At 30.4% G+C, this 19700-nt stretch overlaps 2 protein-coding genes across 2 annotated transcripts; one reads left to right on the top strand and one right to left on the bottom strand.

Moving 5' to 3' along the window:
* Positions 1-37: 37 nt before the first annotated feature.
* Positions 38-8633, bottom strand: LOC105146420 (uncharacterized). Its single transcript, XM_011056650.2, has 6 exons — positions 7160-8633; positions 6453-6676; positions 5549-5738; positions 4923-5124; positions 1060-1254; positions 38-520 (listed from the first exon to the last, which is right to left on the bottom strand). Exons 1-6 carry the CDS (start codon positions 7375-7377, stop codon positions 374-376), a joined length of 1176 nt encoding a protein of 391 aa, XP_011054952.2. The 5' UTR covers positions 7378-8633; the 3' UTR covers positions 38-373.
* A 1424-nt stretch (positions 8634-10057) lies between these two features.
* Positions 10058-19181, top strand: Gapvd1 (GTPase activating protein and VPS9 domains 1). The gene is made up of 17 exons (XM_087404497.1): positions 10058-10347; positions 10762-10940; positions 11025-11168; positions 11759-13100; positions 13181-13362; positions 13681-13840; positions 14080-14253; positions 14364-14525; positions 15383-15641; positions 15748-15836; positions 15947-16356; positions 16450-16915; positions 17253-17479; positions 17571-17827; positions 17913-18124; positions 18195-18580; positions 18648-19181. The coding sequence occupies exons 3-17, from the start codon at positions 11037-11039 to the stop codon at positions 18777-18779; spliced, it is 4590 nt and encodes a 1529-aa protein (XP_087260623.1). The 5' UTR covers positions 10058-10347; positions 10762-10940; positions 11025-11036; the 3' UTR covers positions 18780-19181.
* The last annotated feature ends 519 nt before the right edge of the window (positions 19182-19700 follow it).

The raw sequence follows: 19700 nt of genomic DNA, 5'->3' as shown, positions 1-19700 counted from the left end.
AGTATATTATGTGCATCACTGCGATATCATATTTTAATTTAATTTACTATAAAAAGAGAAAAATTAAATTATGTCAAGCTAAAACAAACATTATTATACAGAATGTGAAATATTTTATTATGTTTTTTTTTTAAATACCCTTTTACTATAATCACAGACATCAAAAAAATTATCTTATCAAAATCTTACACAGACTAGATATTTACAAACATTATATTTTAACATTACATACGTCATATTTTAACAAATGTAAACCGACTATATTTTGGAAACCATTTGTGTAAAGTAAATAATATATTTTTTCAAACTTTAAAACATGAATTGCGTAAAAAAAATACATATATGCATATCAAAAATAAATGTCACAAATCAATCAATCAGGCTGGGCATCTACTTCGAAAATCGTTGTTCCGGCGCAAAAAGCAAATTTGGGAAGAATCCGTTTACTGTACTTCGATTCTAACGGGCCGACATCCAAACTATACACACCGCTCTTTAAATTTCTGATCATAGCTATAGTCTGCAGAAACAAAGAGCATATATACTTACTATTAAATTATTCTGAAGTAAGAATAATGTAAAAACGGTTATTTTATAGAGCAAGTATGTACGAACATTTTGCATTAAAATCAGATCTCAGAATTTTCATAATTGCATTGATAAATTCTTTAATTTTCCTATATATCAAAATGTCTAACTCAAATATCAATAGTTTTTGTGTGTGAATCATAAGTAATTATATGTACAATATATATAATTATAATCAAGAAGCTTATACGTACAATGAATATCTTTTGTAAATTAAATTCCTAATAAAAGATCTAATATAATATTATTTTCCCGAAATGATACATATCTACTATATCGTATTATTTGTGAATAATATTTGCTAATATTATCTCTATCGTAATAAATTTTATAAATACAATAGTACGTTACAGAATCAAGTACATTAATGCTCAGTGATGAATAATCAACATTCACATATTTTATGACATGCAAAATATGCGATCTTTTCGTTTTATGCATTAAAATGTTATAAAATTCCATCGAACTTACAGAATGAGATCGTAGGTCAACGATTCTGAAGAGATTAACATCGCAACCACCGCACGCAATGTACATATTTGTTACGTATTTTCCAACGTATAATAAAGAGGAATAACTGTCTGGTTCGATAGTGGTGATCAATTTGCCGCTACCGTAATCCCACAATTGTAAAGGATTGTTCCTCTGCCAGGCGCAAGTAAGGATCTGTTATTCGTGAAAATCTGTAGTTAAAAACACTATAAAAACTTTTATATAAAAACAAAAATTTATTTTATAGCTTTCGAGATTCAAACAACAATAAAATATTAATATATGGGCAATGAGAGCATTAATACAGAGCGGTAATTGAAGCACATATAATATATTATTAATAATTTTATATTGAGTATTGATACAAATTTATCGAACGTTTCGGTTTCCTTCAAACCATCATCAGCAATACCGTAGATAACTTACCATCAATGTCTTTGATGGACTATAAATCTTGCAAAGACATTGATGGTAAATTATCAGGCATTGCTGATGATGGTTTGAAGAAAACCGAAACATTCAATAAATTTGTATCGATACTTAGTGTAAAATTATTGATAATGTATTTATTATATTATAATGCGCTTCAATTACTGCATTGTATTAATGCTCTCATTATCCGTATATTAATATTTTATTTTTATATAAAAATTATACATTTCTCTATCAAATAAGAAATAAATATAATAATAGGGCATATAGAGTTAATAACAAATTAAATTATATATTAAAAAACGAAATATTATATACTGTATTCTAAACAATTATAATTGCAATACGTTTTTCAGACATTTACTTAATATAAAGATGTTCATGATCTAATAGTGTTGATTGTGAAAAAATCATAATCGCATGTTGTGTGAACAATTGAACGTTAAACAGAGGAATCGAAATTGCTCGACAACAGGTTGGAAGGCCGATTGAACAAAATTTCATGACGTTCTAATAAAATTATAAATTTCATTAATCAACATCAAATAAAAAGCAAACAAATACATCATCTCGGTAGAACACTCACCAATATGTCAAAAATATTAATATAATTTAATAATATGATACTTGTCAACTTTCTATTAGTCAATAATAAATAATATATAATTTTAGTCATAATGTAAAAGCAACAGAGTCATAAATTACGTAAAATTATATTCTTTAATAAATAATTGTTAAATAAAATATGAAGATGTAGAACCAATCCAGGAATAAAATTAAAAATGTATAACTGTTGTGACTGACTAACAGAAAAATACTTAAATTAGTGTGATCTTGGCAACGCAAAGTTGCCTTGAGTAGATCTTGTTTACAATAGGAATGTATGCTTTATGTAAGCCCTCAGTGTTAGTTTGAAGATTAAGATGAAGGATTATTTTTCTGTTTTTTAATATGAAGCATCTCAGAAATTAACTGCATACTGTAACATGATCCTTTATCAAGAATTTCAATATTGTTCATCGAAATCATGTTCACTATCTACTCTATAACTGAGAAGATGTGTTCCAGCGTATATAATTTCGATGCTCAGCAATTCTGTGTCTCTTAACTGTCTATTAGTCTGTCCTACATACGATGCGTCGCAATTGTTATAATTAATTTTATAAACTACATCATTTTTAAGCAGTCGAGGACGAGGGTCTTTATGTATCTTGATGTATTTCTGTAGTTTATTCGAACTATAAAATGAAACTTTAATGTCATTCCTATTGATTAAATTTTTCTTAAAGATAGAATAAAAGGCACTGTAAACCATGATAAAATGGTTGATGGATCCACATTATTATTAACCCGATCAACCGCTACACTTCTAACTCTGATGTTTTTTAGTCTCTTATTAATTGTGTCAAAGATAAGTTTAAGTGGATAATTCAGTTCATTATTCAGTAAAATGTTTATTATAAGTGTTAAATTTTTCATGTAGAATTCAGAATCTGTAGTAAGATAGCTCTATCCACCAAATTGATAGATTTTTCCATCCTTTTTCTGAGATAATGGATGGTTAGAGAAGAAATTTTAAAATCTCCCCGAGAAACTAGATTTATGATACCAGTCAAAAGTTCAAAGATTATCTTTAATCGTCATTTTAACATCAAGAAAATTTAATGAGTTGTCTCTAATCTCTAGAGTGAGTTTTAGCGGGTGGAACGAAATGAAACATTCCAGAAAAGTTAAGATAATGGAACCGCAGCGCATAAGTCAACGACATATCGAAAATAAAAAAGAAGTGATTTTTAAACATACTCAATGCTATCTTCTCTAATCTTTGCATTACCAAATCAACAATAATAGATGATAAAGGAGAGCTCATGGGCGTGCCAAAATTCTGTTTGTAAATAATATTATCAAATTAAAAATAAGTGGAATCTAAAATTAATCGAACTACAATCAAAAACCCTTTTTTAGATAATTTGCATTTTTTCGAAATAAAATTCCAGTTGTCATTGATACAATCTAAGAGTATGTCTGTCGGAATGTTTGTAAAAAGAGAAACCATATCTAATGAAATTAATTTATAATTGTCATCCATGTATATGTATTCTTTTGAACTCCATCAACGAGTTGGAAACTATTTTTTATATAACTTTCCGCTTTTGGAATTGTTTTAAACATCGTGTTGTGTAGAAAAGAGGCTAAGGCGTACAACGGGCTACCTATGGACGACACAATAATTTTAAATTGGCAGTTCTGTTTGTGAACTTTTGGTGTATAAGCTCTTGAAAGTGACCCGTCACTGCATGATAAATATCTATATTGGGAATCGGATATATAATATTTCCATCTTTTAATTAACATCTTTTCCATCCTGAAAGCAGATTTCTTAGAGACGTTGTGATTTTTATAATTAAAATTTGTGTGTGTGTGTGTGTGTGTGTGTGTGTGTGTAAAAATTAGATTAGGATGAGATTTCATAAAATCTTTTGTTACTTTTTCTAATTTTAATAGTTCCTTGTCAATAGCCGATGTATTAAGAGGAGAAGATATGATATTATTTAAAATTGATATTGAATGATTTGTAATATCTATTCTTTTATCAATGGGAAATTTCCAGATACTATGTTCAATGCTTTTAACACAATGAAATATAATATTATTCTTGTTATTACTGGTTTATAATTTTATTAGAACATCATGAAATTCTATTCAATCAGCCTTCCAACCTTTTATCGAGCAATTTCGATTCCTTTGTTCAATTATTCACACGACATGCGATCATGATATATTTTTTTCACAACAATACTATTAGATCATGATAATATCTTTATATTAAGTAAATATCTAATTCGAAAACCGACACATGTAATAGCGTATTTCAATTATAATTGTTTAAAATATAGTATGTAATATTTCGTTTTTTAGTATATAACTTAATTTGTTATTGACTCTTGCCCTATTATTATATTTATTTCTTATTAATATCAAGAGTCCTTTATTATTATTGTTAATCTCTATCAAATGTCATGTTACAAAAATTATAAAATTATCGCAGTTATAAATGTGCAATTGCTATAATTCTTAAATTTATTAATATACAATATTTGACGTAGCAAATTCCAATTGGACTCATTCAGTGCACACTGGTGCATATTAAAATCATTGTACATAAATTGATGTAAAAATATATATTTAGCACAAACATAAAAACGGGTTAAACCCTTAATAAATGAAATCCTTAATAAATTTTATTGTGCTGTTAAATAAAATATATATTTTATGATTCAAAATTTTTGCATTTCATTTTACATTTAGATTAAAACAGTGTATAACGGCTTTAATATGCACTAGTGTGTTCAACTGAATTAGCTAACGGATTTAATGATTCTTCACTATAGCCATAAATTTGAAAGTACCTCTTTTCCATTTCTATTGATGTCTAAGCCGTCCCCACATATATGTACACCTGATATGAACCGAAAAGAATGAGCTTGTCTAGTATCCCAGAACTGTATGGTGTCGTCCCAGCCACCACTTATCAGCTCGTATGCAGATTTCGGATTGAAGCAAGCGCTGAAGACTCTGGATTTATGTCCGTCCATGACATCCGGCTTGTCACTGCATTCGAAAATTACGAGATGTTTTGATAAAAATCTCAATTTTTATTAAATCTCTAAATGATAATATCTCAATAATAATAAAAAGAACGGCCAAAGATGAGCAAAGACAGATAGAATAAATAAATAACATTTACTGCCTAAGAAAATATAAGAAAATATAATATACATTTCGATCGATTCAAAGTCTTCTTCAGTTTAAAAAACATACATGCGTAAATTGACGCAACATTATTTCCTTTTAATTATTTTTCTTATTATTGTGTTTTTTAAAGAAGAAGACTCTGTATTGGTTGAAACCTATGTTATATTTTCTTAATATTTGTTTTTGCTTGTCTTTAATCATTTCTTTTTTTATTATTGTATGCAAGATCTCTTTTCAGAGATGGAGAAATTTCTAATATATTTCTTCTTGAGATAATTACCTTCCGTGAAACACTCTTTCGCGCGTCTTAGTTTCTTCATCATACAAATATAAAATCGTATCGTCCCCGACAGTGACGAACTTCGGTAATTGAGGATGATAAGCCAGACCGAGCGTTTGCCGTCTTTCTCGTATTGTATAAAGGCATTGTGCGGTTGGATAATGCCAGCATTTAACGCAACCGTTGGCATCTATATGAATAAATAATAACATTAATGTAAAACTTTATCCTTTTAACGAATGTAAAACTTTCAATCATAATTTTAATCTTTAAATTAAATTTTTTAACGTTATATTGTTTATAGCTTATTCTATAGCTTGTTACCATCAATATTAATTTTTAAATTAATACTTATTTTACATAATTTTATGAAGCTTTATATAAGCATCATCCTTAAAGGCAAGAAAAAATAATTTAAAATGTTAATATATTTTTTAATATACTTAAAGTTGGATTAGTATTTTTAAGATAAATTAATATTTTTTAAATTCATTTTTTTAAGAATGAATAAATAATATGGAAATCTATTTTTATTATTTTGCTTTGCTCATTTTCTTTTGCACGGTATTATTCTATCTTTAAAAATGTAAAATAAAAAAATTGCATCTTATATTACACCATGTATCATATAATTAACATTATATCAATATTCTCTCTCTCTCTCTCTCTCTCTCTCTCTCTCTCTCTCTCTCTCATATATATAAAATTGTTTTTAAAATCTTAATTATTTCTAATTATGCAATAAATCCAAAATATAAAATTTAACAATATTTGTTGATTTTACTACAATTTTTTCGATAGTGAGCTTAAATAATTTCCAGATTATATAAAGATTTATTAGATAATAATTAAATTTATTATATAGTAATTAAAATAAAAAGTAAAAGATGTATGCGATACTAACAAGTCGCTATCACAGTATGAGTGATCGGATGTGTTTTGCTCACTGGTCGGTGCTTTACAGCGGTCACTGGAGACGGATTCAGCATGATTTCCGTATCGCACAGGATCAACGTATCCTCTCCCGAGTCAACTTTGTAGAACTTTACATTTCCGTCCGACAGTCCTGCCGCCAAAAAGTCGTAATTTTCCGTATAGCAGATGCAAAGCACGTCTTGATTAACTTCCCTGCAAACTGTTCACTTTGCAACTTATTTCAAATGAATATAGCTGTTTAACATAAACCTGTTCGAAATTAGATAAAGGATTACATATTCACTTACGTCTTTAAAGCGTTTAAATTATGAAAGATTATTCTTAATTTAAAAATCATTAGCTATGAACCATTATTTACAATATTTGGCATTTTTAATTTTTTCGACATTTTTCTTCACACAAAAATTGAATTTATCAAACAATTCATATATAATAAGAAATACAAAACGAAAATAGGTCACAAATTGATGTAATTAATTTTGACTTTATAAATAAATAAAGATTCTTTGTAAAAAAAATCATCAATTAAAGATGTTGTTTCTTAATTAATATATCTAAAAAAATGACTGTACATTCATACAAAATATCCATGCTTAAAATGCGAATGTAAATGATTTTCTTCTATTTTAAGAGAATGTAAATATACAAATAATAATTATGATAAATACTGCTTACATTTGATTGATAATATCGATATTGCCGACTAATTGATAACGATGCTCGATGTCAGAGATGGTTTGCATTGATACTGATAATGGAGTGCATCTTTCATTGGTGACGATTGATGCTATTGAAGGTGTAGGTGTCTTATTGAAATAAATCTCGCTGACATCATTTTGAACGGTTGAATCGATGATAATATTGGAGAGCTCTTTACTATTTTTATCTTCCATCTAGTAGCAGAGAATCAATTATTATTTACATTAAAAAACTATGTTTTTTAAAATATTACAAAGATATGATATGACTAAAATGGAAATAAAAAATGAAATGAAACAATTCTTAAAGCTTAAAAATGTCGTAAACATTTTCAAAACGCCGAGAACATTCAGAAAAACGATGACGAGTGCTTTGAATTTCAACTACAAACTTTAACAAAAATTTCGAAGCTTTACATTAAAGATGTATGAAGTGTATTAATGTTATGGGGGATTACTTCGAAAGATAAAATATATTTTTTATTGCTTTTATTTATTGTTATATTTTATAAGATGTTAAACCATGTATATTTATTTATTAATATTTTATTCATTAATATTTTTGATTTAGTTATTTTAAAGAGAAGCTTCTATAAGGCAAGAAAAATTGCTTTTATAAGGCAAATCAAATATTCTTGTCCTTTTTCGTGTATCAACAATGGAGAATTAAGATTGTTAATTTCAAAGTTACAGAGTGCGTTCGGAAAGACGTTAACGCTTTTTGTATCATTCTATCCTTGTTTTATGTCTAATGAACTATAAAAATAGAATAATATCAATAGCTCTAATAGCTTATTCCCAAACGTTCCATTTATCGTCATTGTGACAATAGGGAATTTTTGCAATATTGTTTATTTAGATACAGTGAATGCTAAGGTCACATTAGTTCCTCTTTAATAACTAATTAAAAAAAGAATAACATGACTTTAGCGTTCACCGTATTTGGATCCACGTTATTGCAAAAACTCTTTAATATGTCTTTAACGTCAACATAATGATAAATAACGTCAACTTATGTTGAAACATCTGCAGTATATTTAGAAAGTTATATTGTGTAACTGTAACAAAAATGAAGAAATAAAGAACAAAAACTGTTTTTAAAAGTAATTTTATTTACTATTTTACAAAAATTTTAAATAGAAACTACGTTATTTAAAAAAAAAAATAAATCAGAAATGCAGAATAGAATGTAATATAAGTAAAATATTATTATTAATATTGCAACATATTAACCTTATTGAATATTAAAATAGGATTTCCACTTGATATTAATGCGCAGAATTCAGAGAATACAAGCTGGATGTGTTGCTTATATAAGTAGAATTTTATAAAGCATCATATTCTAATTTTAAAAATTTATAGATTATTCAGACCAAAAAATTATAATAGCTTGTTATCAAGAAACTGGAATTTGAAATATAATTTCTGACCTGTCAAAAATTTTAAATGACGATCGCAGTATGTACAGTTAAATTGATAAATACTTAGGTATGTAAATTTTGATTTTATATATATTTTATATATATTTATAAATTATAAATATTAAAATAAATATTTATCTAATTTAATAAAGCATGAACGTGAAAAAAATTTATACACAGAGAAATGCTCATAATATTTTTTCAAATGTACATAGAATATTCATATTTGGTACAAAGTTAGCTAACAGGTATACGAAAGATGACATAGTCGAATAGACCTCAAGTGACTTAGATTCGACTGATTTTCTACATGCTTCAGATATATTATTATAGATAAACTGTAAAGATAAAGCGATATACATAGAAACAAAATATGTATTAGAATAAAAAATGTGTCTATTGTTCATGAGATAATCTGCCGTATAATAGTAACCACATAGTGTTTCGCATTTCTATTTTATCTTCTATTTTTCATTGCTTATCACAGATTATTATTTCGATTTTGTTTGATTCAAAATTGTTGCGTAATTTCGAGCTCTTTTCGTTACGATTGAATGATCTGTTATTGAATATGATTTTTTTTTATCGTTTTAATTCAACTGAGTTAAAAAAAAGTTGTACCATAAAAATATAAATCATGAATTCTACTTCATTTAATAGTTAAAAGGAACATAAAAAGAACTACGTAAATATGTATAATAAATGTTACATATTAAATTCCTTATTTTTAATAATTTAATGAATTAATCGCTTTTATGTATATTTTATATTAATACGTTTCCTTCATTATACAGCTAGCGTATATTTTTTGTATAAAAGTTTTAAAATAATAACTATAGAATTTCATGTAATTACTGCTTTAATTTATTTAAACTTTTATATGTATAAAAATTTTTTATGTGGAATCCAATTCATTTTTATAGATTTAAAATATGGATTCACACACAGATGGATTGAAAATTTCTAATTTTAATCCATTTTCGTTTGTTGGGCGGATAACTATTTTTATGATATACTCATGCTTTTATTTTCTTTAAAAGTGGTTTCACAGACTTATTCTATAATTCTTAATGAAAATTTCATTATCATTATAATGCCGTTGCGCAACTCTTTTACTATGATAAAAAACTGTGCAGTGGGATTATAATGATAACGAAACTTGCATTAAGAGTTGCAGAACTCCTAATTTGTGCGAAATTTTTGAGACATTTATCGGTATATATTGTGTCGTGTTTAAATTTAAGAAACATGAAAAAATAATAAAATGACCCAATCTATCACAAAATGGCGGCGAGTTTGTAATATTTAAGGTACCTTTTCATGCTGATGCTCGACGCTTATTTTTAGCGTTATAAACAGATCACGTGATAAAAATTGACGAATATCGAGCGTCGATTTCGATCTCGTGACTTATTTTGACGCTAAAAATGAGCGTCGAGAGTCAGTACAGTATGTCTTATTCGCGTTGCTTGCACTTTTGGTACTCGATTATCTTCGCTTTCTCTCTTTTCAAGGCAAAATATGTATCTATCTCATTTTAAGTGCAAAAATATTTGAGGATTTCATGCAACGCGAACAGGGCCCATGAAAAGACACCCTTACAAATCTAGTGACTTTATTTGTGGAAGAAAAAATCTAACCTACAATCAGATCAGAAGATGTGCGTGTGTCATTGGGAGTATTGGGGGTGTTGCTCTGACCCGCGTGCGACAACAACGAATTGTGCGATCGTTTCTGACGACGTGTAAGTGTTCGAACATTTCTTGCGGAGAGCTATTGTTGCGCGCGTGAATACGCGCGTGTGAAATCGGGAGACGAACACGGTGCACGCGCGATCAAAAGGAGACATTCGAAGGGCAAGGCAAACGCGACTTACGCGACGATTATTTTCCACGGTAGAACCAATGTTCTCACGACAGTAACGACAATAATATCGCCGGGGATTTGGAAGCACGCGTAACACCCGTCTCGTGCTCGACAGCGTTTCTCTTTAACGTTTCGATACGTGACGCGGACGATCGCTAAGTTTCACCTTGAGCTTCATTCCCATGATATCATCGCGAAACCATTCTCGCATATTTGCCAATCTGAGCGTTATGCAATCTGAGCTCTGTCATTGTATTCTACCCCGAATTGAAATCTTTATTTACTTCGTCAGGTGAACAACGCTTTCTCTCTCTCATACTTGTATGCACTTGACGCGGGATCCTCGTGACTCTGAGAGACAGCATATGTGCTCAAAAATCTTGTTGCTGAGGTTCTTTATAAAGTAAACCTGCGAACGTCCTATCCCTGTTATTAATGTGCAGGATAACTGACTAATAGGATTGTACGCAAGTAACTATATGGAAATAATACTTCCTTGTATAATTAAATTCCGAAATAGTTTTACATTCTATACGACTGTTTTTCACATTGAAGGTACATCCAATAATGTCATCGATTAATAGTATCGATTCCCACGGGACATTACAGTGGGATATGATGGAATTGGCTCGTCATTTGCGGCAGGAAAGACTATTTGTTAATTCAGAACAGCAGAACTTGCAGACTCTTAATGAACGAGTAAGTAACATGGATTACATATAACAATTTGTGGTTCTTCAATTATAATTAATTACAAGTACTGAAAATCTGGATATATAACTTACAGATTTTCAGTATTTACAGTGAATAACAGAACTCAACCTAGGAATGTATTCTGTTTCAAACACATGATGTACATGATGTATCATGTTATTCTTGTTATTTACTAAATATTAAAAAACAATGACAACATCATATATATGAAAGAATACATCCTATATTGATCATAACATTTGATATATGACCTTCAATACAATAGGGTCATTCCTGTGTTTATTTCTTTTCTTTGAAATAGAAGGATTTATTAGTTAAATAATGCTCTATTCTTTTCATTTTTTTTAAATATATAACTTTGCAAATATTTTAAAAGAGAAGTATGTATGTAAGCATAACCTAATAATTTTTGTATACTTGTAAAAGTGATGAAAATTAACTCAAGACACAAACGATCCATCGTATAATAAAAGATTAGAAAATCATGGTGTATAAAGGTTACAAAAGATAATAAAAATCTATAAATATAATATTAATTTAATAGGAATGTATCTTAATAAGACTGTTGTGTCTAGGTCTTGTACGTCTCATCGCAGTTAGCGCAGCAAGCATGGATAACTGCTCAGCAAAGAGTCAATCTGAATCGCCTGATAGTGGCAAGACCAGATTGTACTCCAGCGTCATGTTGCCTAAGAGCAAACGCATTGGAAAATTCACATTTTATCGACGCGTACAAGTACCTGCGCTATCAAGCATGTTTGTCCTATGGAGAATTTTTAGGTGCACTACGAAAGTCACCCAAGCTCCTCGCTTCGTGTTTGGTCGAAGGGGACAGAGCCATCCCAGAATCAATGCAGACAATTGTACAGTGCTTAGCTGCTGGATTATACGGTAGCTGTATATTGCCAGAGGATAAAAGTTTAGTCCTTCAGCTGCTGAGACATCTTATGTTACTGCAGATAATTCCATCTGACAACCCACGAAGATTGCTTAGGCATGGAACGTGCGCATTTTCCAGATTTTACTCAATCTTTCATGAAAGCCTGTTCTCCGCAAAGCTTTTCTTAACAGCAGCTTTGCATAACCCTATAGTTCAGTTACTTATGGAAGATGAAATGTTCTTGGACATTGATCCGGATAAAGCGCCTATTAGATTTCCACCTGCAGAGAGATTGAAGAAATTCGGGAAGGAAGGCACAGCCGAATATCAAGCGAAGTTACAGCGTTATAGACTGTGGACAGTTAATTCTTTGTATCGTATTACGCAGAGATTTATCGTCAATATTCGTGAAACAATACATTGCTTTCCTACGAGTGTTTGCTGGCTTGTAAGGCAAATGGCAGGGCTTCTTAGTAAGAATGGAAATGTAGATCCAAAAGAAGTGCATGCCATGTGCACTGATCTTGTATTCACATACTTCATTTGCCCTGCTATAGTTAATCCTGAGCCTTACGGCATTACCGATGCACCGATAAGTTATGTTGCAAGGTTCAATTTAATGCAAGTTGGACAAATTTTACAAATGCTTTCGCTACAAAAGTATCAAAATATCGATAACAAAGTTATTGATCTTTATAAAAAATTTGAGAAGGATTCAGTGTCTTCCATAATAGATTCTATGTTGGATGGTGCGACAGAAGAGTTGGAGGAGGAACCAATGATAATTGACAATAATAAATTTCAAGGCCTGTCACGATCCGCAGCATTGTTTACGGAAAGTGAACTGAATTCCTTAATTACATTTTTGAACACGATTGTTGGTGATAACAATGGAGAAACAATATTGCATAATTCATTTGATAGAAAACAATTAGCAGAAATGCTGTCACAATTACCTTCGGGTTTACTGCATAATAATAAACTAAATAATGAATATTTGGAAACACCTAGTAAACGAGGTGTTGCTGCAGGGAAAGGTATATTATCTAAATAATATAATAATGATTGTGTATATATTTTAATTGTTATAGTATAATGTTAAAATATTTTATAATAGGAAAAGGACGTGGTATAAGGATGACTACATTCTCACCAAATGTAACAAACGAAAGTGGAGAAGAAATTAACGGCACTGCAGTCCCTGAAGAAGAAACTGTAGATAAAAATTCTCACGATGTGCTAGTCATACCTTTTGGTCCAACAATTGGAGAATCCGTAGGGCTACTCAGTGAACAGAAAGTTTGTACATGTATCAGTATTAATAGATTTATCACATATTTTATTGCTTATTTATGTATTTAATTTATTTAAGAAATTACATCTTGTATGTATGTTTATATAAAATTATATGCTTAACTTCAAAAAAATATGTTTATAAATTTATACAATTTTATGAATTTGTAATTTATTTTATAAATTTATAAAATTATAGTGTAATAAATAGTAATATAAATAATTGGTTTTTTGATGTCTATGTAACAAAAGTTTAAGGAAGTAATAAATTTAGAACTAATGATTAAAGTTATCAAATGAAAGATTTTATTTCATTATTTATAGGTTCTATGCATGGAACTCCAAAGTGGTATGGAGAATGGACCTGTTACTTTGAATCTGCCTGATGACGCCTCTAATGAACATCCTAGACAAGAAAATAGCAATGTCGAACGTATCGAAACGCAAGAGAAGAGAACTCGATTCTCACTCTCACATGACGAAGGTATATCAATTACTGATATTTAATATGAATTACTGATTGTTTTAATAGTGTTCATGTTTTTTAAAATAGCTAAAATTTATATTTACACGTATTCCATTAATTTTGTTTATTTATATAACTTTCTTTGATTTTATTTTTTGTTAATCTTTTTCATATCATTAAAAATTAATATTAAAAATATAACCATTAAAGAATTCGTTACTTGGCTTTCATAACACATCTACATTAAAAATAATTAGTTTTGTTCGAAGGATCGATTGGCAATACGTCCGATAACTTGGAAGCTGTATCAGAAGCTGCTTCCAATCACAGTGTCGCTTCTTCTTTAGAATTAGAAACAGAAGATCAAAACGATAACCTTTCAGACATGGTATCTGCTAATGTATCGGGTAGAGGAACTCCTAATATATCAGGTACATTAATTCTATTAAACTGTTCCTTTTTTGAACATTTAGTAAATTTACCAATTATAATTATAAATTGTAATTATAAATTATTTAATCTAATTGTTTATAATCACCAGGTCGAGATACACCATCGTCCCAGATTACTGAAGGAGATGATGGACGCGCTGCAGGTGAAGTAAGGCAGTTGGATTTGCCACCGCCTAATATCCCAACCAAACAAAGTCGATCCGAAATTGATGACAAATTTTGTAAATTTGAGATTAAAAAGCTTATTGAAGGTAAATATACAATAAATTAACAAGACATACACATTTAAAACGAACAATATTTATTTAGCATCACAATTGTTATTAATACTTATGTTAATAATACTTATTTTTTGAAACAATTAAAAATTACAAGTTTAAATAAAAATTAAAAAATGTACGTACTCTCGCAATTGTTAAAATAATAAAATGTGAAAATACGTGAAAGGCTAATGAGAGTGAAGTGCTGTAAAAGTTGCGCAATTTTATGTGTAAAATTTTCAATTATATTTGTATTCGACTCACGTTCAAGTAAAGTCTTCAACAATACCGCATACAATTATGATACTGCATACAAAAACATAACTTAAAATCCACAATACATTTTGATAAGGATCTTAAAAATCACATTATGTTAGATTGTGTTAGAAAGTTTGAAATTTTGAAATTGTTACTTGTTAAGAACGATTGATTGAATCTAACACAATGTGATTTTTAAGATGCTTATCAAAATATTGCGGATTTTAGATTAAGTTTTTTTTGTATCGTGATCCTTGGATTGGAAATAATGAAAGTTGATCTCACTCGTCTTTCACTGGAATTACCAACCATGTGTAATGATGAAGCCTGATGATAAATAGAGTTTTTTCGCCAAGGATTCACAACTAATTAATATAATTGTATGCGATATTGAAGATAACTCAAACGTGAGTCAAAACGTACAAATATAATTGAAGATTATACATATAAAAATTGCGCAATGTTTACAGCGCTTCACTCTCATTAGCTTGTATTTTCACATTTTATTATTTCGACTTATTTTTTTATTATTAATTTATTTATATTATAATTATTTATATCTTATACTTTTTATATCTTATACTTTTTAGGAGATGAAACTGTTTCTATGGTATCCGATACTTGGTCTACAGATGTGTTGGCCTCAGATAGCGAAATAGTTGAACAACAGGATCGAATACTGCTTGCTGTTCCGCCTGAACAGGTTGCACCTGTTCTGCCTGCTGAACCTACACCAACTATGTTAGACATTAGTGAAACCGCTTCTGAAGCCTGGAGCACAGATGTATTAGCTAGCGATTCAGAAAGATTAACTGAAGTAGATACTGATGACACTGCTAGCGTTGCTAGGTATACATTATTATATATTACATATTATGTTTATAAAGTATTATTCTATTTGAAATAAGATATCCGTTAATTGAAATAAGATATCTAATTTGCATTATTCGCACAGATCTGATGATACAGCCAGATCGGAAATCGAAATAGAAAGTCGTGCTGATTCCGAGGGGAATGAAGAAACGCTTCAATCTGCAACCCCATGTAAATATAATGCAATTATATATTGCAACATTAGCAATATCTCTCTCTCTCTCTCTCTCTCTCTCATCAAATGATTTTTTAATTACAATATGTATAATTAATAATTTCAGGTCCGGATGGCTCAAGCATCAGTTTTTCGACAATTTCAGGGATTCGAGAAGATTCTGGCATAGGAACTTCAATAGTTCATCCATCCCCAACAACATCTCCATTACCATCGTCATCAAATGTAACAGGTCGTGGTGGAACCAAATCTGATTACCGACGTAGTACAATGGAATACGTAGACAAAAACGCTAACAATATAAGCAATATGGATTATACTAAACCGTTACGGGATGACAGGCTGGTCCACTTGATAGATAAGCTTCAAATTGACAATGGTAAGCAAGTTGAACGTCAAGCACCTGCGCACAATCACATCGCTGCGGCTGCAGTCGCACCAGCGTTGCTATTAGCTAATCATATTTCTGCGCCTGTTTTGCCAGAGAAGCCCCAAAACGGTGATTCGAAAACAGAGGTTTGTATTGCTTCGCTTAATCTTTTTCTATCAATCTATTACTTTTTTACTTTCGAAAATATTTGAGATCTAAATGTGAATTTTGTAAATCAGGAATTGGATAGCTGTATAACATCGGTCGGAGATACCGTAGGCCGATTAAGTACGGCTAGCTTAACATCTAGCAGTAGTTCCGGATCGGAACCTCGTGTGAAAAGTAACATTTCAGCATCGGATTTACCAACACCAACGATTAATGGCACTTGTGATGCAGTAGATGGATCGATTCCCAATTTTTCCAAGCCAAATGCATCAACGGGAGCTATTCCAAAGAGTATAAGCTTTGACATGACTGCTGAACGTGGCGATAAGGAATTGTTGGACGATGATCAAAAGAACAAACGCGGTTTCTTTGGTAAATTAAAAATGACATTGAGAAATCGTAGAGGTAAAGCAATTCGTGGGGCGGACGACAGATGTTTTGATCGAGAAGCTGGTGGCGACGGCGTCGATATGTGTAGGCACAGATTACGCAGGATTATGTCGGAAGATGTAACATCATCTGGTAATGTCGCGGGCGGTAAGAAAAATAAATTTAACTAATTAAATTTAACTAATATTAATGATTATTGTTAACAACAAAACTCTGTTTTAATAATTTTACATGTATATATTAGGTGTTGGAATTAATTCGTAGCGTTTTTAATGAAAGAATGTTATTTATTTCACATGAGCATTAAAAAATACATTAATGAAAGTACTTCCCATCACTTGTAAAACGCTACGAATTAATTCCAACACCTAATAATTGAATCGAAGTTAAATTGGAAAGTAGTGTTAAATAGGTGAAAAGTTTTCTCGTAAGTTTTCTTATTTTGGACAGCAGTTTATTAAATCTCCTCATTACATTTTTTTAGATACTACCGATGATATATTAGCGAAATATAGAAGAAAACCAAGCGCAACTAGCGATACAGCATCAATCGAAAGCAATCAATCTCGTACAAAAGAGGTGGAAGATGAAAGACTTTCAATCGATCCAAATAATGTAGAACTATCTTATGCTTTCGCGGATGCTAAAAGAAAATTACGCATGGTACTTAGTACTGCTGACCTTCAACACATTCCATGGAATACATCGGAGGTATTTATTGTATTAATCTTCTTGTCACGATATACAAAACAAAATTTGTTTTTTTAGTATTCAAATATTCACGTAAAAAATTTCGTTACAGAGACATTGTTGGTCGCAGAAAGAAAACGAACTAGTTGCGTTTTTGCAACTGCAATTGGCAGAAGCTATAAACCTGCAGGATAGGGCATTAATAGCTCACCTTCATGAAACTTTACGTTGTGTGCGTCTATTTAATGATGACGGATGTAGGAAACTCTTCAAATCTCTTCGAGAAGATTATCAAAAGCGATCCCCTTATATCGCGTATTTAATTAGATGTCGTCAAGGGTTACTGTCGACGTTAGCTCACTTAGATAGGTACTATCTACATATAAATATTTGTGTATAATATATAAGTATGTATAAAATGCGGCTATTTAATAATTATTATAATATCTTTTAGATTATGCGTGCGAGTTAAGTGCGATCGAGATGCTATCAATAATCATCTCGTATCTGTTTGCGTAAGGGTATTTTTGGAAAAAAGGGAGGCTTTTCTCCTGCGTTTTTGCGATGAGTTTAAAAAGCTTACGCTGGCTGATGAGAAACAGGATCTTGTGGATAATTTCCTAGGAAAGGTCCACGCCGAAATGGACAACGATCCGATTTGGCAATGTACATAAATATAATTATTTATTTAATTAATCTTAGCTAAGGAATACTTGAATTTGCTTCTTACTTTCAGCGGCGAGCGCGAACCAATTAGATTTGGCGAGAGTCGTAGTGGAAAGAACCGTCATGGCACGGGTATACCACAATGCACTCTATCCAAATGGAGATGGAGATGTATATAGGGACCAGCTTCTTCACGATCATATTAAAAAGTTGGCGAAGGTCGTAACTCCAAATCACAAGGACCTACGTATTCCAAAGGTTTATCATTACGAATGCCCCTGGCCATGGGCACAGGCTGAATTGGCTGTGATATCGGCGTATAAGACTCCTAGGGATAAGTTGCAGTGTGTATTTCGTTGCGCGACTACCATCATGAATCTTCTTTCCATGGCGTCGGAAAGAGGCATACCTGCTGCCGACGATCTTATTCCCGTGCTGGTCTATGTCATAATCAAGGTACGCGATTGAAAAGAAAAGATAATTTTAATAAAAAAAGTGATTGTTAACTTATGCTTAATTTCAGACTAATCCACCGTCATTATTATCGACTGTTCAATACGTAGACAGTTTTTACGGGAATCGATTAGAGGGCGAAGAACAATATTGGTGGACGCAGTTCTGCTCTGCGATCGAGTTTATTAAGACAATGGATTAACAGTTTCTCAGGAGTATCATGATAAATAAGATTAGATTCGATGCTGGTGATAATGTAGAAATGTATCATAATCATAATTTGACGATTTCTTAAAGAAGACCAATATCTTGTGTAAAGCTAGCTGAATAGTTAAACGCTTCCAATTTCTTTTCTTTTTATTAAAATTCTTAAACATAGCCTCTTAAATAGCTAAAGTCTAACTGTTAGTGTGTTCTTTCGCACGTTATTATATAACATTAGCAAAGACTGAATCAGATTATACGTAAAGTATGGCTTTATCTTTATTTGTAACTGTATTGTAAAATTTCACAGGACATCGAAGAAAAGAAACGTTAGATAGTCTATAATTTATGTGTAAACAATACAAAACTTATAGAATTGATAATCATTTAGCAGGATAAACTGTGTTGGAGTACTCTTTCTACGCGCACCTTTCCCAAGAACCGAGACTTGAATCAGATCCATGAAAAATATCACTTTCGTAGCGCTTTTATATAATTTGATTTAGAATATATATCAGAAATATTGCGAGGGAAAAAAAAGACAGAAGATTTATCTATATAAATCGATCGATATATAAGAAAGTATAATAAAAGAGGCTAGCTTTAGAGAATTTGAGCGCATAATACTTGTTAATACTGCGAAATAGTTAACATTATATTGTCAAGCACTATCATTAATATTATTAATAATGTAAATTAATATATCAATATATATATATATATATATATATATATATATATAAATCAATAATTTAATAATAATAATAATAATGCGCTCAATTTAAAAGCAGGGCAATTCTAGTGAATGGTTAAACAATAAATTTAGAGATGGAATGCATGGACAATCCGGTTAGATACGTAAGGGACGTTGCAGCAATCAATGTTCTTTCGAAGGTGAGATTTTCAAGGAAATCGATTG

This window comes from Acromyrmex echinatior, chromosome 3 (genome assembly GCF_024713525.1).
Source record: "Acromyrmex echinatior isolate Ae372 chromosome 3, ASM2471352v2, whole genome shotgun sequence".
In the NCBI taxonomy this organism is placed as follows: Eukaryota; Metazoa; Arthropoda; class Insecta; order Hymenoptera; family Formicidae; genus Acromyrmex; species Acromyrmex echinatior.
Note: the sequence above shows the minus strand (reverse complement) of the source record. Positions and strands in the feature narration are given on the sequence as shown.

Bases quoted from the DNA above. Each gene is read 5' to 3' on its own strand.
- LOC105146420 (XM_011056650.2), bottom strand. From the start codon at position 7,377: ATGGAAGATAAAAATAGTAAAGAGCTCTCCAATATTATCATCGATTCA. The intron at 5,739-6,452 runs GTTAGTATCGCA...TTATTCATATAG, and splicing joins TCATACTGTGATAGCGACTT to ATGCCAACGGTTGCGTTAAA. The intron at 521-1,059 runs GTAAGTTCGATG...TTGTTTCTGCAG, and splicing joins TTGACCTACGATCTCATTCT to ACTATAGCTATGATCAGAAA.
- Gapvd1 (XM_087404497.1), top strand. From the start codon at position 11,037: ATGTCATCGATTAATAGTATCGATTCCCACGGGACATTACAGTGGGAT. The intron at 13,363-13,680 runs GTTTGTACATGT...CATTATTTATAG, and splicing joins GGCTACTCAGTGAACAGAAA to GTTCTATGCATGGAACTCCA. The intron at 15,642-15,747 runs GTATACATTATT...TTATTCGCACAG, and splicing joins GACACTGCTAGCGTTGCTAG to ATCTGATGATACAGCCAGAT.